General features: G+C 40.0%; 1 protein-coding gene across 3 annotated transcripts in view; it reads left to right on the top strand.

Moving 5' to 3' along the window:
- The window catches only part of VPS26A (VPS26 retromer complex component A), a 36960-nt gene that overhangs the window by 4711 nt on the left and 10288 nt on the right, over positions 1–21961 (top strand). For 2 of the 3 annotated variants that reach the window (XM_059662512.1, XM_059662515.1), the window contains exons 2-6: positions 1622–1771; positions 16146–16221; positions 17404–17560; positions 18172–18336; positions 20205–20311. In XM_059662512.1, the coding sequence (XP_059518495.1) occupies positions 1622–1771; positions 16146–16221; positions 17404–17560; positions 18172–18336; positions 20205–20311 (655 nt within the window). Of the gene's footprint in view, positions 1–1621; positions 1772–16145; positions 16222–17403; positions 17561–18171; positions 18337–20204; positions 20312–21961 lie in introns of those variants that run through there. The other variant, XM_059662514.1, reaches the window with a different exon arrangement.

Below are 21961 nucleotides of genomic sequence, written 5' to 3'. Positions count from 1 at the left end.
TGTGTGTTTAAAATAACATTTTAGTCCAGCCATTGTGTCTCAGTGGTTGAGCATGGACCTATGGTTCGATTCCCTGGTCAGGGCACATGCCCAGATTCCGGGCTCGATCCCCCGTAGGGGGTGGCGTGCAGGAGGCAGTCAATGAATGATTCTTGTCATTGATGTTTCTACCTCTCCTCCCTTCCTATCAAATTAATAAAAATATTTTAAAAAATAACATTTCACTGAAGTAAACATTAGCTATATAAAAGTGCACAAATATGTGTATAGCTGGATGAATTTTCACAAAGTGAACATACCTGTGTATAAAGCACTTAGCTAAAAACAAACAGAACACGACTAGCAGCACCCAGAAGTTCTCTTTATGCTTTCTCCAACCAGTTCCTGACTTGTAGAACTATAATGTATGTTGCATGTTTTTTACTTAGTAAATGGAATCATATAGTGTGTATTCTTTTTGTGTCTGGCCTCTTTCACTTGACGTTATATGTGAGATTCATGCTTGTTTGTGGCTGTATCTCATTCCATTGCTCATTGTACGAATATAGACTAAAATGTATCCATTCTCTTGATGTAAATTTGGATTGTTAACTATTTGGCGCTATTGTGAACAGTGATGGTTGTGAACATTCTTACACAGTCTCCTGGTTCATGTGTTTAAGAGTTTCTGTTTGGGTCGATACCTAGGGGTGTAATTGGTGGGTCATGGGATATGTTTAGCTTTACCACACAGTGCCGTCTATTTTTTAAATAGGTGTTCCTATTTATACTATCACCAGCACACTAACGGGTTTTAAACAGAATGATGATCAGATTTATGTTTTTAAGAGATCATTCTGGTTGTTAGGGCAGAGTTAAAGGGATATAGGACAACAGGATAGGAGATTGTTCTCTGTAAATTTTTTAAAAGAACAGAAAACTGGCTTTTGTAAATGACAAAAATAATCCACAATTAAATCTGATATTGGAGTTACTAATGGATTTTGTATTACTAGTATGCTTTGACAGTCAAAAGCAATTGATCTTTGTCTCTTACAGTCTGTCATATTCAGGATTTACAGAACAAGGCTTATACATTTTCTTTGGAAAAATTGAGAAATTTAATTTCTCTCTTCCATTAGACCCAGTTTAATTCCAAGGGCTTACACAATGTAACACTTCTTGTTCAGTCTTATATAGCAGTAGATTTTACAGAAAGTAGTTAGTACACCATAATAACTCATCTGGATTTGTACAAGTAATTTGGATTTATGGGTTCTGCTATAATGAAAAAACCTTATAGACGTACAACTACAAAAAGGTAACTTTTCAATCCAGATTTTTAGATTTCTGGTATATGTATTTGATTATTTATAGTGGTTATGTATGTAAATGATTGAAATTATAGCATGTTTAAATTTGTAGTTTTTGTCTTTATTGTAAAAAATTTAACATGAATTTATCCTCTCATTAGTGTACAGTATTAACAGTATTTACATTGTTGTATTAAATTTAAATTCTTATTTCCTAGAAATTCACAGATTTACAGTCTCTTTAACTGTAGGTCATAGGTAATTAAATTTGAATTATAAAACATAGCAACTGACAAAACATCATTATGAGCCTTTTTCTTTTATTTCAGAGTTTTCTTGGCGGCTTTTTTGGTCCCATTTGTGAGATTGATGTTATCCTTAATGATGGGGAAACCAGGAAAATGGCGGAAATGAAAACTGAAGATGGCAAAGTAGAAAAGCATTATCTTTTCTATGATGGGGAATCTGTTTCAGGAAAGGTAAATCATTTGTTTGTAGGATGCTAGAATTAGTCATCAAAGTGGTATCTGCTGTTTCTAAATGTGAATGATCTTTTAGAGATGAAATTTTTTTTTTGGAGGGTCAGCTAAAAACTTTGCTTATTAGAACATTTACAGGAAAGATTCTTAAACTAAAAGAGTTACAGGGACAGAGTTTAAATTAAATTGTGTGCAAAATTTTGTGTTTGTGACTATCTGCTTCTGACAGTTTCTCTAATGGGGCTGCAATCCATGCAGAAGTTGTTGAATTATAGAGATTAAGGATAATTCCCTAGTATACCTTTCTAAACGTTACTTTCTCATTCTTTGTAGCTTATCCCTCTGTACTACTACCATTGTATCTCTCATTTCTTGGTACCCTGTGGAGGAGTATGTTTGGAATGTGTCTCTGCATGGTCAGAAACGTTTATGATACCTTTTGTAAGGTTTCACTTTCTCTCCTTTTCCTTTTCAAGTAATATATAAGATTCTTTTTTTTTTTTTTATGTATAGGATTCTTATACCTTAGGGAATCAATAGTCATTAGTCTGTGATACTTAGGAATGGTAATACATAGACAAAGTCAAGCCATAAAACATTTGAAATAGTTTTTTTTAGTATAAAATATGAGAGGTTTTCTTCCCTGCTTATTAAAGTAATATAAACACATATTAAACAATTTGGAAAATAAAATAACTATAATGCCATCATCTGGAAAGAATTCACTATTCAAATTTGAGTGTGCTTCTTCCTAGTCTCTGCATTAATTAATGTTTATATATATAGTAGAGGCCTGGTGCACAAAAGTTTGTGCACTCAGGTGGGTCCCTCAGCCCAGCCTGTGCCCTCTCGCAGTCTGGGGCCCCTCGGGGGCCCCTTCCCCTGGCTGCTGTCATCAATTTTCCTCCGGCGCCTGGAACCCAGGCCTTCGCTCTTCGCCGGGAGGGGCCCGGGCCCCGGGGGCGTGGCGGAGGCCAGCGCGTAAGCCCCTCGCTCGCCACGCCGGCGTTCGCTCGCTGCTCCTGCCCCGGGCCAGCCGGCTTCGCTCCGTTGCTTGGCGCCTACGTATGCAAATTGATCGCCATCTTTGTTGCCAGTTAATTTGCATATCGCCCTGATTAGCCCATGGGAAGCATAGCGAAGGTACGGTCAGTTACCCTTTTTGTCTTTTATTAGATAGGATAGTATATTAAGCATACTTTTTTCTTTTTAATATGTTTTTATTGATTTCAGAGAGGAAAGGAGAGGGAGAAAGAGATGGAAACATCAATGATGAGAGGTAATCATTGATTGGCTGCCTCTGCATGCCCCACACTGGGGATCCAGCCCACAACCTGGGCATGTGCCCTGACCAGGAATTGATCCATGACCTCCTGGTTCATAGGTTGATACTCAACCACTGAGCCATGCCAGCCGGGCACTTTTTTCCTATTTTTGGATATTTAAGTAGTTTTTCTTATTTTATTTTTTCATATGGCTTGTAATGTGTCACCATATCTTTGGTAATACAGACGTCTATATACATAAATTTTTCCCCAAAATTTTGTAGGATAAGATTATTTCCTTTTTTAAAAAATATATATTTTTAAATTGATTTTAGAGAGAGAGAAACATCAATCTGAGGAAGAAACATTGGTTGTCTCCTGCACCCTGACCGGGGAACCCAACCATCAACCTGGGCATATGCCCTGACTTGGAATCCAACCAGCAGGGGACAAGGCACAACCAACTGAGCCACAATGGCCAGGACAAGATTATTTCTTTAGAATGAATTCCTGGAAATGAATTGTTGGACCAGAATACATGAATATTTGAAGGGTGTTGATACATGTTAATCTGAAATATTTGCATCAAATCACATGTCTCCTTATAATGTCTTGTTTCATCCAGAGTAGCATTGAATATGATCACTTTAATCTTTGGTATTTTATAATTAGCATTTCTTTGATTACTAGATAGGTTGAACTTAGGCTTATTAGCCATTTTACTGCATTGTCTATTCTGATCTTTGACAAATTACTTTTATTGCTGTCTTAGGGTTATATCTGAAATAAATGTTTTGGCTTTCAACTTTACTTTTCTGGTACTCTTCCTTTAAAAATATGGAGAAGACCCTAGCCAGTTTGGCTCAGTGGATAGAGCATTGGTCCGCAGACTGAAGGGTCTTGGGTTTGATTCCGGTGAAGGGCATGTGTCACTGTTGTAGGCTTGATCCCTGGCCCTGGTTGGGGTCTGTGGGGGAAGAAACCAATTGATGTGTCTCACATCAATTTTCTCTCTCTTTCTCTCTCTCCTTCCCTCTCTCTCTCCTTCCCTCTCTCTCTCTTTCTTCCCCTCTCTCCCTCTCCCTCTCCTTAACACTCTTTCTAAAAATCAATGGAAAAATATCCTCTGGTGAGGATTAACAACAACAAAAATATTGTTGGAGAAGAAGAGAAAAGGCCCTAAAAAAGAGCAGACAAAATTGAAAAGGATGGGACATATCAAATGAAAGTAAAGTAAAGGAGATAGTGTTTGGCCTATAGGAAAGGAGACAATATGGTGGTGTTGGAGAGGTAGGGATACCAATCTAGTCTTTCTAAGGGGAGATTGAACCCACTAATATCTCAGATATTTAATTTATAGGTATGACAAGTAAATAAATATCTCTCTTGCTAGGTTAAAAGCTTTTTCAGATCCAGGGGATCAGTGTGTGCTTCTGTATTTTCTATAAGGTACATTATAGTTTACTTATATAATATGTCCTCACTAAATATTTATTTGGTTTGTTTATTTACTGTTTTTAAATCTAGTAGGGAACATTCCCTGTCAGGTTTAAAGTAACCTTATGTTATCTGGGCCAACTAGACTAATGTTTATGGGATAAATAAAGGAAAAAGGGAATATTTAAGGAAATAAAGCTACCTCAGTGTGATTTAAAAAAAAAAAATAGCTAGCATTCGGATTACATTTTTGGAATTGCTATAGATCATATGTAGGCCTAATCAATAGCTATAAAGTACATTTTTAAAAATGCTAAACCCCAGTGAGGGCATGTGCTGGCAGTGGGGGTCGGGAGGGGAGTAAGGGAGACTGGGGGAAGGTCAATGGGGAAAAAAAGGAGACATATGTACTATTTGTAATACTTTAAATGATAAAATAACATTTAAAAAATGCTATTTTGGTCAAAGAATATTATATCTGGAATCTGATTATTAATTTACCTGAGCTTTTAAATTTTTAACCTTTTTATTATGAAATACAACATGTTTATAAACCACATAAAACAAAAATAAATTACTATAAGGCATATTTTCTTGTAATCACCATTCAAGTCAAGAAGAACTTTGCCAACAACCCTATATGTTCCATCCCAAACACAATCTTTTTCCCTCAAAAGTAACCCTGTGCCAGCGGTTCTCGACCTGTGGGTCGCGACCCCTTTGGCGGTCGAACGACCCTTTCACAGGGGTCGCCTAAGACCATCCTGCATATCAGATATTTACATTACGATTCATAACAGTAGCAACATTATAGTTATGAAGTACTAACGAAAATAATTTTATGGTTGGGTCACAACATGAGGAACTGTATTTAAAGGGCCAGAAGGTTGAGAACCACTGCCCTATACTGACTTTTAAAATGATAAACTGTGCTCGGCTGGCATGGCTCAGTGAACCAAGAGGTCACTGGTTCGATTCCCGGTCAGGGCATATACCCGAGTTGTGGGCTCCATAACCAGTAGGGGGCGTGCAGAAAGCAGCCACTCAGTGATTCTTTCTTATCATTGATGTTTCTATCTCTCTCTCTCTCCCTTCCTCCCTGAAATTAATAAAAATATATTTAATAAAATAAAATAATAAACTGTGTTTCTTAATTGTTTAGTCTTGCTCTTTAAAAAAAAATTGATAGGATGTTTTAATCTCTTTTAATCTCAGATTCCCTGTTAATGCCTTTCTTTCCCTTATAATTTATCTTTTGAAGAATCTGGGCCATTTGAACTGTGAAGTTCCCTCTGCATACTCATGATAACAGTTATTGTCTGTTAATTGCCAGCTAGACCTAAAGGTTTGATCAAATTCAAGTTTGATTCTTTTGGCAAGAATACAGGTGATTGGTATGTTTTTTCATCAGGGAGGACATATATGCCTGGTTTTCTCTTTCTTTTTTACAACTCTTGTAATAATTGTTAATATTTATTCCTGGCATACTCTAGAACAGGTTACTAAATATGATTTATGAGCACTTTGAAAAGAAAGTTTAATGGAAAAAGAAGAAAATAAGCATTGGTCACTAAGAACATGTCTTACCACACCAATCTAGGCTTTCTTAAATGTCAATATAATAGCCCTGACCGGTTTGGCTCAGTGGATGGAGCGTCGGCCTGCGGACTCAAGGGTCCCGGGTTCGATTCTGGTCAGGGGCATGTGCCTTGGTTGCGGGCGGATACCCAGTGGGGGGCGTGCGGGAGGCGGCTGATCGATGTTTCTCTTTCATCGATGTTTCTGGCTCTCTGTCCCTCTCCCTTCCTCTCTGTGAAAAGTCAATAAAATATATTTTAAAAAAATGTCAATATAATAAAAAGATCATTGGGGTAGAGTTGGGAGATCTAACCTTGACTTTACCACTGTCTTAGTAGATAACTCAAGTCATTTAACTTTTTGGATCTCACTTGTAAATTGAGAATGTTGGACTGATAATTGGTTTCCAAACTTGACTTTGCATTGTAGGATTCTCTGCATAAAAATCCTTCATATCTCTACATATAAAAGCCTAAGTGACTGTTTGACCATCCGACCAGTAGCTATGATCCGCAGTGACCACCAGGGGGCAGACTGTTTGACTGGTAGCTATGATGCACACTGACCACCAGGGGGCAGATGCTCAATGCCGGAGCTGCTGAGCTGCGGTGACTTGGCAGCTGCAGTTCTTGGGTGATGTACCTGGAATCAGAGTGGAGAGATCCTGATTCTGGGGTGCATCACCTGAGAACCACCCTCCTGCAATCCAGGACCCCATGGGGGATGTTGGAGAGCTGGTTTCTGCCCAATCCCCACAGCCTAGGCCGAGGGACCCCACCGGTGCATGGGCCTCTAGTATCCTATCTAATAAAAGAGAAACATGGTAATTGGCGTACGACCGCTACCCTTCCCATTGGCTAATCAGCGAGATACGCAAATTAACTGCCAGCCAAGATGGCGGCGGGCAGCCAGGCAGCTTGAAACTAACGTGAGGCTTGCTTGCTTCAGTGACGGAGGACTGCAACGTTCCCCGCCTGCCTTGCCGGCCTCTGAGCTTGCAGTTTAAGAAACATTGTAACAAATATAGAAGCTAAACAAAACCCCAGAAACCTGCTTTCAGTGAGCCCGGGATCTCAGAGCTGGAGTTATACATTGTTTCGATTATAGAACCCAAACAAACCAGATACCTTCTTTCAGCAGCAGAGGCCTCAGAGCTGGAGCCAGAGCTAAAGCTGGCCCAGAATAAAAAAAAAAGAAAAAGAAAAAAAGGAGCAGTTGGGAGCTTCAGTCGGCCTGAAAACAGCCCTCAGCCCCTCACCCAGACTGTCCAGGCACCCCAGTGGGGACCCCCACCCTGAAGGGTGTGTGACCAGCTGCAAACAGCCATCATCCCCTCACCCAGGCTGGCCAGGCACCCCAGTGGGGACTCCCACCCTGATCCAGGACACCCTTCAGGGCAAACCAGCCAGCCCCACCCATGCACCAGGCCTCTATCCTATATAGTAAAAGGGTAATATGCCTCCCAGCACCAGGATCAGCGGAGCCGCGAGGCTTCCCGGCACCGGGATCAGTGTAACGGGGCAGTGCCCAAACCCCCTGATCGCCCTGCAGCTCTGTGTGTGACAGGGGGCGGGGCCACAACCTCCCTATCCGCCCTCCTCCGTTCGTGACAGGGCAAGGCGCCCCAACCCCCTTGATCAGCCCTGCTCTGTGCCTGATACGGGGGAGCTCCTCAACCCCCTGATTGCCCTGCGGCTCTGTGTGTAACAGGGTGCGGTGCCTCAACCCCCTGATCGGCCCTGTTCTGTGTGTGACAGGGTGTGGCGCCCCAACACCCCCCCCCCCCCGGCCCTGCTCTGTGTGTGACGGGGTAGAGCCATAACCTCCCCATCGGCCCTGCTCTGAGTGTGAGAGTGGCGGTGCCCCAACCCCCTGATCGGCCCTGCTCTGTGGGTGATAGAGGGCGGCGCCCCAACCCCCGATCCACCCTGCCCTGAGTATGACAGGGGGCGGTGCCCCAACTCCCCTATCGGCCCTACCCTGTGAGTGACGGGGGAGCTCCTCAACCCCCTGATTGGCCCTGCTCTGTGCATGACGGGGAGCTCCCCAACCCCCTGATTGACCCTGCTCTGTGCATGACAGGGTACGGAGCCCCAACCCCCCTGATGGGCCCTGCTCTGTGTGTGACGGGGGTGGCGCCGCAACCTCCCGATTGACCCTGCCTTGAGGGTGACGGGGTGGTGCCCCAACCCCCCAATCGGCCCTACCCTGAGCATGACTGAGGGTAGCATCGCAACCTCCCAATCAGCCCTGCTCTGTGCATGACAGGGGAAGGCACCCCAACTCCCCAATCGGCCCTGCTCTGAGCCCGACCAGGGGCTGCACCTAGGGATTGGGCCTGCCCTCTGCCACCCGGGAGCAGGCCTAAGCCAGCAGGTCGTTATCTCCCGAGGGGTCCCAGACTGTGAGAGTGCACAGGCTGGGCTGAGGGACCCCCCCTCCCCCCCGAGTGCACAAATTTTTGTGCACCGGGCCTCTAGTTAGATATAATGTTGGAGACCTGGGAGGTCTGACATCCCACCCAAAGCAACAATAAATTCCTGTTATGATATTTCTGGGATATGAGCTTCTGTAAGCCCAATTTTTTCCCAGGTTTTTAAAAAGACTTATTTTTTTTTAGAACAGTTTTAGGTTTACATCAAAACTGAGAGGGAGGTACATAGGTTTCCCATTTACCCCCTACCTCCACACATGCATAGTCTCCCCACACATCAATTCCCAGAATAGTATATATTTTTTATCAAGGATGAACCTACATTGACACATCATAATCATTTGTTCTTGGAGTTGTATCTGTGTGTTTGGACATGTATAACATATTTCCATCATTATAATATCACTAGAAGCCCGGTGCACAAAAATTTGTGCACTCGGGGGTAGGGGGTTCCTCAGCCCGGCCTGTGCCCTCTCGCAGTCTGGGACCCCTCGGGGATGACCACTTGCTGGCTTAGGCCTGCTCCCTGGGGGATTGGGCCTAAGATGGCAATCAGACATCCCTCTGGCAGCCCGGCAGCCCTCATGGGATGTCCATTTGCCAGTGGGGAGCAGACCTAAGCTGCAATCAGACATCCTTAGCGCTACTGAGGAGGCAGGAGAGGCTCCCACCACCACTGCTGTACTGGCAGCCATCAGCCTGGCTTGTGGCTGAGCAGAGCTCCCCCCTGTGAGAGCACCCTGACCACCAGAGGGCAGCTCCTGCATTGAGCGTCTGCCCCCTGGTGGTGAGTGTGTGTCATAGTGACCAGTCATTCCCAGTCTTTCTGCTGTTAGGGTCAGTTTGCATATTACCCTTTTACTATATAGGATAGAGGCCTGGTGCACGGGTGGGGGCAAGCTGGTTTGCCCTGAAGGGTGATCCGAATCAGGGTGGAGGTCCCGCTTGGGTGCCTGGCTAGCCTGGATGAGGGGCTGATGGCTGTTTGCAGCTGGTCACACCCCCTTCAGGGTGGGGGTCCCCACTGGGGTGCCTGGCCAGTCTGGGTGAGGTGCTGAGGGCCATTTTTAGGCTGGCAGGTGACTGAAGCTCCCAGCCTCTTTTTTTTTTTCTTTTCTTTTTTATTCTGGGATTTATTTACCTTCTATAGCTGTCACTGGAGCTGAGAGCCGGCTCCAGCTCTCAGGCCGTGGCTGGCTGAAAGCAGGTATCTGGGTTTGTTTAGCTTCTATAATTGAAACTCTGTTGCCATCACTGGCGCTCTAAGCTCTGAGGCCCTGTTCCAGCTCTGAGGCTGCAGCCAGCTGAAAGCAGGTATCTGGGGTTTGTTTAGCTTCTATAATTGAAAGATTGTTGCTTTGGGAGCTCAGAGCTGGGCCGTGGCAGTTGGGGAACCTTGGCTTCCTCCATCACTGGAGCAAGCAAGCCTCCTGTTCGCTTCAGCTGCGTGGCTGCCGGCCGCCATCTTTGTTGGCAGTTAATTTGCATATCCTGCTGATTAGCCAATGGGAAGTGTAGTGGAGGTATGGTTAATTACCATGTTTGTCCATTATTAGGTAGGATACAGGGTACTTTCATTCTAAAAATCCTTTCTTCTGCCTATTTGTCTCTCCCCCTGGCCACAAATCCGCTCATCTTTTTTATCATCATAGTTTTGCCTTTTCCAGAATGTCATATAGTTGGAATCATATAGCATATGCCCTTTACAGATTGTCTTCTTTCAAAAACATAATTTAAGGTTCCTCTGTGTCCGTTCATGGCTTATTAGCTCATATCTTTTCATTGCTGAATAGTATTCCATTGTTTGGATGTACCACATTTTATTCATTCACCTACTGAAGGACATCTTGGTTTCTTCCAAGTTTGGGCAGTTGTGAATAAAGCTACTGTGAAATCTCTGTGCCAGTTTTTGTATGTACAAAACTTTTCAACTTATTTGGATAAATAACCACCTTCAAATGCACTATGAAGGATCATATGTTAAAGCCTGTTTAGCTATGTAAAAAACTGTCAAACTGTCTTCCAAAGTAGTGTTACCATTTTGCCTTTCTACCAGTAATTTATGAGAGTTCCTGTTGTTCCATGTTCTTGTTAGCATTTGGTGTTGTCAGTGTTTTAGAATTTGCCTAATAGGTGTATAGTGGCATCTTATTATTTCAACTTGCAATTCCCTAATAATGTTGATCATCTTTTTAAAATTATTTTATTTTTTTTATTGATTTCAGAGAGGAAGGGAGAGCGAGAGAGAGATAGAAATATAAATGATGAGAGAGTCATTAATTGGCTGCCTCCTGCACACCCCACACTGGGGATCGAGCCTGTAACCCAGGCATGTGCCCCCATCGAGGAATCCAACCGTGATCTCCTGGTTCATAGGTCAATCCTCAACCACTGAGCCATGCTGGCTGGCTGTTGGCCATCTTTTTATATATTTGCCAAACATATCTTTGGTAAGATGCCTGTTCAGATCTTCTGCCTAATTTTTAATTGGATTGTTTGTTTTTTTCTTGTTGAGTCTTAAGAGTTCTGAGACTGTTTTGGATAAAAATCTTTTATCAGATGTGTTTGCAAATATTTTTCCCCCATCTGTGGCTTGTCTTATCATCATCTCCCCCGCCCCCTTTTTTTAAATCCTCACTCGAGGATTTTTTTTTCCATTGATTTTAGAGAGAGTGGAAGGGAGGAAGGAAGGGGGAGAGAAGGAAAGAGAATCATCAGTGTAAGAGAGATACATCAATTGGTTGCCTCCTGCACAGGCCCCAACTGGAGACTGGGATTGAACCTGTGACCCTTTGGTGCTTGGGCCAACACTCCAACCACGGAGCCACACTAGTCAGGCATCTTTTTACTTTCTTGATGGTGTCTTTTGAAGCACTACAGTTTTAAATTTTGAAGAAATCCAGTTATTTTTTTCTTTTGCTGTCATCTAAGATATGCTTTTGATGTCATCTAAGAAAGCATTGCCTATCTAAGGTTAATGAAAATTTACACCTAAATTTTCTTCTAAGACTTTCGTAATTGTAGCTTGTACATGCAGGTCTTTGATCCATTTTGAGTTAATATTTGTATATGGTGTGAGGTAGGGATCCAACTGCATTCTTTTGTATGTTGATATTTAGTTGTTCCAGCACTATTTCCTGAAAAGAATATTCTTTCCACATTGAATTGTCTTGGGACTGTTGTAGCATATCCTTTTTAGAGTTAAAATTAATTGCTGTCTGTCAAATGTTTTGGGGAGTTTTTGAGGTATTCCTTAAGACAACTGGAAATACTTAATTATCACAATATAAGTAGGGAGATTCTTTTTTTAAAATATATTTTTATTGATTTCAGAGAGGAAGGAAGAGGGAGAGAGATAGGAAACATCAGTGATGAGAGAGAATCATTGATCGGCTTCTTCCTGCACGCCTCCCACTGGAGATCGAGCCTATAACCTGGGCATGTGCCCTTGACTGGAATCAAACCTGGGACCCTTCAGTTCGCAGGCTGATGCTCCATCCACTGAGCCAAACCAGCCAGGGCCAAATAGGGAAATTATTAAAAGCTACTCACTCAGGTTCTTTTTATCCTTAGTTAGAATATATACTGCTTTGGCTCAGGTGACAACTCTTAAATCTAGAATAGTTGGACTGTATTACTATACCTACTAATTTGAGAGTTTTGCTGCGTATTTAAATTATTGAAGTTCTCTCTCTCTTTTTTAATTGTGAAAAGTTTGACTAATAATTTATCTGGTGATTTTTGGGGAGGGAGAGAGCATAAGTTATAATTTCTTAACTGGAATGTTCTTTTAGATTTTTTTTAAAAATTGTGCTCCTTATAGTTTCTGTCTGTTGGGTCCTGACATGCCCTTTGAGGCAAGAGAATAAGAAAGATTTTTTCCCCCTCTTTGACATACTGTTCATTGAATTTTGTGTCAGTATGGGATGTCTCTTATTGTATCCTAGAATCCCAGGATTCGGGGGGGTGATAAAGTGGAGTGGTGATGAGTAAGTTGTCTTGAAGAGGTGATACCAGGGCCAAGACACATGCAGTGAACTCTGTATCTAAAAATGAACAGTGTCTGAGATTATAGAAGTTTATATTTTAGATCTCCCAGCAAGGAATATTATTGTAGTATCTCATGTCAACATGACAATGGACCATGTTCTTCTAGCAGCAGTTGGAAACTAATCTTGGATAACCACAATCTCCAGCATTTACTATAAATGACCCTATAAATGGAATATAGTAAGTACACTGATATATATTTGTCTTAAATACAATATAGATGAATTTCACTCCTGAAATAGATCCTGAAGACAGCATTATTTGAGACATCTGTAGAATATTATATGCTGAAGAATGACTTTTGAGATTGGCTTGTTAGAATATTGAATGTGTTGTGTGTATAGTTTCCCTACATTTTGTTTTCATGACCTTTTAAACATACATACACTAGAGGCCCAGATTTGTGCACCAGTGGGGTTCCTTGGCCTGGCCTGCGGGGATTGGGCCGAAACTGGCTCTCCGACATCCCTTGAGGGGTCCTGGATTGCGAGAAGGCTCAGTCAGGCTGAGGGACCCCGTGATGGGGGCCGGAGAGGGATCACAGGAGGGCTCCAGGGCTTGTCCGGCCTGTCTCGCCCAGTCCCGATCAGCCAGATCCCAGCAGCGAGCTAACCTATCGATTGGAGTGCCTGCCCCCTGGTGGTCAGTGCATGTCATAGCTACTGGTCGAACAGTCGCTTAGGCTTTTATATATATAGATATATATATAGGTAGTTTCAAGTTTCTCTACTGTGATTACTTACTCATAGCAAAAGGAAAAATAGTAACTTTAAATTGGAGAAACTTAGAGGGTTACCTTGACCAAGTGATCATAGTTAACATCACCAGTATTAGAACAAACTGGCATTATGTGCTTCCTAATAAGATACACTGAGAAGGACACAACTTCACTTCTGTGGTGTTCTTGCCAAAAATGCAAAAGCTGTGTCTGTGATAAAAAAATCAAACAAGCCTAAATTGAGGGACATCCTATACGGTAACTGACCTGTATTCTTTAAAAACATGAAGGTCAGGAAAGGCAATGACTGAGGAATGTTCTAGATTAAGGGAGACTAAAGAGACATAACCATATGTAATGTGTGAAACTGGATTGGAGCCTGGGCAGCAGGAAAAAAGGATATAAAGTACATTATTGGGACATTTGATGGAATTGGAATATAGACTATGGAATGTTAAACTTTCCTGGTTTTGATAATTGCACTGTAATTATGTAAGAGGAAGTTCATTTTCTTAGCAGGTGCACATGAAGCTTTTTGGGGTAGAGGGGCATGATGTCTCCAATTTATTCTTGGTTATAAAGAAAAGTATGTATGTATGCATGCATATGTGTACACATAGGGAAGATGATAAAGCATATGGGACCAAATATAACCACATCTGATGGGTCTGAGTAAAGGTTATGTGAGATTTCCTGGTGCTGTTCTTGCAACTTTTCTGTCAGTTTGAAATTATAATAAACGTTACAAAAGTATCACTGAGTTGGTGTTAAAATTCTTTAACCCAGTTCACCATGATAATTTCACTTATTTTTCTATGCTCCATTGCAGAATAGCTTTTAAAGCAGTATACATAATTATGCCTTCCTATTCTGGGATTCTTCAGATTCCTCAGTAGCTTGAATTAGGCTTAAAATCCTATATAATAAAAGCATAATATGCAAATCGACCAAACGCCGGAATGACTGGTTTCTATGATGTGCACTGACCACCAGGAGGCAGACGCTCAATGCTGGAGCTGCCCCCTGGTGGTCAGTGGCCTCCCACAGGAGCACCGCTAAACCAGAAGCCAGGCTCATGGCTGGCGAGCGCAGTGGCAGTGGTGGGAGCCTCGCCTGCCTCCACTGCCTGCACTGCAGGTGGGCTGTAAGGAGCAAGGGGTCCTGGACTGGGAGAGCCCCGGACTGCGAGAGGAATGTCTGACTGCCAGGACATCCGGCAGGTGGACATCCCCCCAGGGGTCCCGGACTGGGAGAGGGCGCAGACTGGGCTGAGGCCTCCCCCTGCCTCAGTGCACGAATTTCATGCATTGGACCTCTAGTCAACTATATTTTAACATCAGTGGGAATCAAGGAAAATTTCAGAGGTTAGGCAGTTTGGTGGGAAAATGAAACATTTGCATTTCTACCTTAATGTGGTTTCAAAGTGTTTTTTGAAGAACTGTAAATTTTAAAATATCAGATACAGCCATGTTCAAACAAAGACATTATGAATTGTTGCCAAGTAGACATTGTTTAACGTATACTGTTTTCTATGTGTTTTATTAGTGCAAATTAGAGAATAGCTCTAATGACTGCTTGGCATATGAAACAGCTGGGAGTTATGCTTGTTTTATTTGTGATTCAAACCTAAAATTTAACTTGTTAGTAGTGTATGTGAAGCATCTTTAAGTACTACCATTCTGTGATTTTTTAATAAGTATTTTTCTGATTTTGAAAGTATTATTTGCCTATTATGTATGTATGTGTGTATGTGTGTGTATATATATATATATATATATACACACTAGTATACATAGATACATACACACACACACACACACACACACACACACACACGGGAAAAGACCCTTGAGAACTAACAAGAAGAAAACAAAATTACTCATAATCCAAAAGTAGCTGCTTTTAAGAGAATTTGTTTTCTGTAGTTTTAAAAAATATAATTGGGATTATAATTGTATACAGTTTGACCATGCTTTCTTCATGTAACATATCATGCACATCTTCCCACATCATTAAAAATTCTTTGACCATATTATTTTTAAACTTTAATAATATTCCACTATATGATGTACCACAATTTAATTATTCTTTTTCTAAGATATTAATTTGGAAGGCAAGTACCTAACTCATCCTGGTTACAAATATGAAAGATACAGAAGAGCGGTTAATTTATATAGTTTATGATAAGTAATTGGACATCTTTTTTTTTATTGGTCCTCGATTTCAATTATTTTTTGAGAAGCATTGTTGAGAGAAAAGCATTTAAAAGTCACATTACCAATATTTTCTATAGTAAAGGATATGTTGTTTTTATTAGCTAATCCTTAAACATTTTGAATTTTATTTTAATATGCGTGTACTTTACAGATATTTTGTCAAATTAAAATTTTATAAAATTAAGATTTTTAATAGAATGAAAGGTGTAACTATAACTAACCTGTGTCAGAATTGGGCATGTGTTGGTATGAACTTAGGCTAGTGATATATAGCAAATAATAAAACTTTTAAAAATGTGTTTTAATTGTGAAAAAAAATTAAGATTTTCATTGGCAGATATGAATTCAGGGATTTTGAGATTATATATTTTACCTCATAAGTATGTAAAATAAATCATATTCAAAATTTAAATCTTTAGACATTATGTTTTTAGGATGAGTAGCACACACAGAACAGTAAGCATTGCTTTTAAGGTTAGGAATTATAACAAGATAATCTTGGTTACAAAAAGCTGAAAGTGATATGTTCTGTAGTCATCATGATTTAGGTATTTGGTGGTGTCTCAAACTTCAGAAATAAATACCTGAAATTTTACACATTGCTTTCATCTGGAAGGAATCAACTGGTAGGCCCACTCAAAGGATTAACATCTCTTACAATTTCATGTTTTGGCAGGTAAACCTAGCCTTTAAGCAACCTGGAAAGAGGCTAGAACATCAAGGAATTAGAATTGAATTTGTAGGTCAAATTGGTGAGTTGTAAAATAGTATTACTTTTTTTCTTTGATAACTGAGTTTGAAGAGGATTGGATTTAGCATTTAAATAATTGAATTAGAATTTAGCTTTGTAGAAGGAATTGATTTTGTATAATAAAAGGAATTATTTTATAAACATTAAATCATATTTCTTTGAATTGTTTGACTCATCCTGCTTTTATTGTTAAAATTAATTACTAAACATGAAAGGAGCTATGTAAGCTACCAGCCTTGAAAAATAATTCAGGTAAATTATTTGACTCATTGAAATTTCCATCTGCTTCAATTTTTTTCACCAGCTTTCCTCACAATGATATGTCACCTTCACCCATCACTTTCTAATTACCCATGCCATTTGTCTTACTAAGCTAGTGTGTGCCTGTAGCCACTCATCTGTCAACAGAAAATTCGGTGTGAAAAGGAAAGATGTAGTTTCTTTCTTTTTTTTTTTTAATATATTTTATTGATTTTTTACAGAGAGGAAGGGAGAGGGATAGAGAGTTAGAAACACTGATGAGAGAGAAACATCGATCAGCTGCCTCCTGCACACTCCTTACTGGGTATGTGCCTGCAACCAAGGTACATGTCCTTGACCGGAATCGAACCTGGGACCCTTGGGTCTGCAGGCCGACGCTCTATCCATTGAGCCAAACCAGTTAGGGCAAGATGTAGTTTCTTATTGACCTAGATCAACTTGTGTACATTTCCATACATGTATTTTAGAGACATTCTTGATTTAGCAGTATAACTGTATAAATTTTTGGTGCTGCAGATTCAGGAAAGAGGAAATAGGTCTTTATAATACTGTATACATAGCTACATTTTAAATCTAAGTTTTATTGTATCTTTTTAAAGTATCAAAATTGGAATGGATGGGTGCTTATTCACATTATCTATTCTAGATGAGATTATATTGAGTAAATTATAGTAATTAACTGATAGTTGATTTTAGTTTTATCAATTTGCCTAACAAAGCAAAGGAATAAAACACTTTTTGCCTTGAAGGGAGGAAGTTCAAATAATTGCTGGAAATGTGTCTTAAATTAGCTTCATATTGGGCAAACCCTCACTACATTAAAGGAATGAATTTATTTTTACTTTCTTTGGAGGTAGAAGTGTGGGTTTTAATGAAATGATATTAAATATAATTGGTCTTTTTGCTTTTTAAAATTTCTTAGAACTTTTCAATGACAAGAGTAATACTCATGAATTTGTAAACCTAGTGAAAGAACTAGCCTTACCTGGAGAATTGACCCAAAGCAGAAGTTATGATTTTGAATTTATGCAAGTTGAAAAGCCATATGAATCTTACATCGGTGCCAATGTCCGCTTGAGGTATGAATTAGGTGTTTTAGAAACTGGAGATAGAGTCAAAACTACAGAATAATGGTTGCTGCTGAATGTCTTAATAGAACTTCTGTTATAATTCTGGACTGGAAGACAAGGTTTTTAGGAATTTTGTCAAATAGTTTGTTTTTTGTGGCTAATGCTGATCTGAGATAATAAGATCCTTCTATCATTATAGATTTAGAGAACCCCATTATGAGAAGTTTTAGTCACATGATTCCTTTGTATGAATTGTTCCTTAGGTGCTTTATTTGTTGTGTAAATGGATTACCCTCTAAATACATTAGTTTCCCAACAGATCTCATTTACTATATGATCAAGGAGTGGTCTAGAGAGATTTCCCCCAGTGGGCTTGATGCTAGCTCTCAAATTTATCTAAAAAGTATGTACACTGGTCTTAAAATTGAACTGTTATGTGTTTTTTTTTTTTCATGGTGGGGGCATTTATTTAAAAATTAGAACTCTTTCATGAAATCAATGAAGTTGATCCCAAAGAGTTCTAGCAAGGAGAAAGCTGAGTAAACAGTTCATGTTTGTTTTTTTAAAACACTGAAACTTATCATAGGAGATTTAACTTAACTCTTCTATTAACTTTATAGGTATTTTCTTAAAGTGACAATAGTAAGAAGACTGACAGACTTGGTAAAAGAATATGATCTTATTGTTCACCAGCTTGCTACCTACCCTGATGTTAACAACTCTATTAAGATGGAAGTGGGCATTGAAGATTGTTTACACATAGAATTTGAATATAATAAATCAAAGTAAGTACCTTTCACAAACAGATAGCTTAAATGTTCAGGGAAGATTAAGAAGTAAGCTTTTCAGGTTTTTGTAAATTGGTCAAAATGAGGGTAGAATTGACATTAATCTGCTGTTAACAGACCAACAGAAACTCTGAGCTGAAATAAACTTTAGTAGGAGTTTGTTCTGGCTTCTGACTCAGTGCAAGTGTCTTTCATATTCTAGTCCTAATAAATTTCCATTTGGTCATTTTTTATAGAGCATTTTACGATCTCAGAAGGCAGCTAAACCTTATTCTAAAAATTTATTTTACTGGTCTGACATCACTTTAGCCTGGTCATCTTTTTAAAACTAAACAAAAATACATTTTTTTGACAACATAAACAATAAATATTTTCATTGAAAATTTTGATAATGTGGGAAAGTCAAAGGAAATAAAAATATCACAATTTTCACTTTTACCATTTAACCACAATATATTCTCATATTTTTCCATGTAGAAGGGAGAGGTGCATATGTTTATACATGTTGTATTTTTATTGAAATGGGCTCTTTTTAAAAATATATATATTTTTATTGATTTCAGAGAGGAAGGGAGAGGGAGAAATAGAAACATCAATGATGAGAATCATTGATGCTTACTAGGGATTAAGCCCTCAAGCTGGGCATGTGCCCTTGATCAGAATCGAACTCAGGACCCTTGAGTCTGCAGGCTGACGCTCTATCCACTGAGCCAAACCGGCTAGGGCTGGGCACTTATAGATTAATGCTGTTTTAAGCTTTATGATGGAAATTTTTTTTTTATTGTTTTATTGCTTAAAGTATTACAAAGAGTATTACATATGTCTCCTTTTTTTCCCCGCCCTTGACAATCCCCTGGCCTCCTCTACCCCCAGTGTCTTATGTCCATTGGTTATGCTTATATGCATGCATACAAGTCCTTCGGTTGATCTCTTACCCCCCTCCCTCCTGCCCCCCAACCCTCCCCGGCCTTCCCGTTGCAATTTATGATGGAAATTTTCAAACACATACCAAAGTATCTGAACAGTATAATGAATCCTCATGTACCCATTGCCAGCTCCAACTATTCAGATTTGTTTTGTCTGTATTCAGTCCCACACTCCCATTAGATTATATAGGGGGGTATTCCAGACATAAAATTTTACCCATAAAAATTATGTATCGCCCTGGCTGGTTTTGCTTAATGGATAGAGCGTTGGCCTGTGGATTGTAGGGTCCCAGGTTCAATTCTGGTCAAGGGCACATACCCGGGGTTGCTGGCTCGAACCCCAGTAGGGGGCGTGCAGGAGGCAGCTTATCAATGATTCTCTCTCATTGATGTTTCTCTCTCTTCCTCTGCCTCTCTGAAATCAATAAAAAAAATAAAATAAGAAAAGGTTTTCCATGCTTAAGTTCTTTGGAAACTAAGTTAACCTCTGGGTAAGGAACAATAATCAGGTTAATTCTTCCTTTTGAGATGTATTGAAGTCAAGTACATTTGACTTCTTATTTTTATAGTACAGTTATGTGCTGCATAACAACATTTCGGCCAGCAACACACCTCATATACAACAGTGGGATACCATAAACCTCAGTGTGTAGTAGGCTACACCATCTAGGTTTGTGTAGTGCACCCTCTGATGTTTGCACAACAGAATCCCCTAACGATGCATTTCTTAGGACATCTGCCCATCATTAAGCAGCGTGCACTGTAAAATGATTAATACTTTTTGAAAAAGAGGAACATTGAACAATATGAATAGTCAAAATGGTATTCTTACATAGCTATTAATCTAAAGATGTCTAATAAAGCCTTTAGGACTAATTTTACTCTTTTTCTTTGTTTTTTAAATATTTGGTATAAGTGAGATATATTCTTTCTCCAAAGGTATCATTTAAAGGATGTGATTGTTGGAAAAATTTACTTCTTATTAGTAAGAATAAAAATCCAACACATGGAGTTACAACTGATCAAAAAAGAGATCACAGGAATTGGTAAGTTGAAAGAGTATTTGAATGAAAATTTCTGTTTAGTTGAAATTTTAAAATCTTAAAATATTATTTGAACATAAAATTTATATTAGATATTAACTTTGATACTTAATATTGCTGGCAGTAAGTCGTTTATGTTTTTTTTTAAATATATATTTTATTGATTTTTTACAGAGAGGAAGGGAGAGAGATAGAAAGAGTTAGAAACATCGATGAGAGAGAAACATCGATCAGCCGCCTCCTGCACATCTCCTATTGGGGATGTGCCCGCAACCCAGGTACATGCCCTTGACCGGAATCGAACCTGGGACCTTTCAGTCCGCAGGCCGACGCTCTATCCACTGAGCCAAACCGGTTTCAGCCGTTTATGTTTTTTTAAAATTTGATTTTTTTTTAAAATATATTTTATTGATTTTTTACAGAGAGGAAGGGAGAGAGATAGAGTGTTAGAAACATTGATGAGAGAGAAACATCAATCAGCTGCCTCCTGCACACTTCCCACTGGGGATGTGCCCGCAACCCAGGTACATGCCCTTGACCGGAATTGAACCCGGGACCCCTCAGTCCGCAGGCTGACGCTCTATCCACTGAGCCAAACCGGTTTCGGCTAAAATTTGATTTTTGAATACAGTACCCCCTTATCCATGGGGGATACATTTTAACTAATTAATTAACTGTTAATTATTGTTAATCCTTGCCTGAGGATATTTTCCATTGATTTTTAGAGAGAGTGGAAAGGAGGGAGGGGGGAAAGAGAGGGAGAGAGAAAGAGACATCAGTGGGAGAGAGACAAATTGATTGGTTGCCTCCCGAACATACCCCCGCTGGGGCTGGGGATTGAACCAGCAACCCAGGCATGTACCCTTGACCGGGAATTGAACCCACCACACTCCTTTGGTGCAAGAGTCGATGCTCTAACCAGTGACCAACACTGGCCAGTGGCTAGGGCAGTGATGGCAAATCTATGACACGTGTGTCAGAGGTGACATGCGAACTCATTTTTTTGGTTGATTTTTCTTTGTTAAATGGCATTTAAATATATAAAATAAATATCAAAAATATAAGTCTTTGTTTTACTATGGTTGCAAATATCAAAAAAATTTCTGACACGGCACCAGAGTTAAGTTAGGGTTTTTCAAAATGCTGACACGCCGAGCTCAAAAGGTTTGCCATCACTGGGCTAGGGGATACATTTGAAGACCAAAGTGGATGCCTGAAACTACAGATAGTGCTGAGCCCTATATACACCTTGCTTTTTTCTGTGTGTACAGACTTATGGTAAAGTTTAATTTCTAAGTTAGGCATAGTAAGAGATGAACGATAAAGAACAATTATGACATTATACTAGTACTGTATAATAAAGCTACGTGAATGTGTCTCAGAATGTCTTACTGGACTGTATTTACCTTTCCTGTGATCATGTGAGATGCTGCAGTGCCTGTGTGATGGGATGAAGTGAGCTGAGTGTTGTAGGCGTGGTGACACAGTGTTAGGTGCTGTAAGGGTTACTTGAATACAAGCACTGCAACACCAAGCACTCCTGTGTGTGTGTGTGTGTGTGTACCAAGTGCCGAACAGGCAGCTTACATAGCGTGGATACAGTGGACAAAAGAATGATTCGTGTCTCGGGCAGATGGAGTGGGACTGCACTAG

This window comes from Myotis daubentonii, chromosome 13, assembly GCF_963259705.1.
Source record: "Myotis daubentonii chromosome 13, mMyoDau2.1, whole genome shotgun sequence".
Classification (NCBI taxonomy): Eukaryota; Metazoa; Chordata; class Mammalia; order Chiroptera; family Vespertilionidae; genus Myotis; species Myotis daubentonii.
Note: the sequence above shows the minus strand (reverse complement) of the source record. Positions and strands in the feature narration are given on the sequence as shown.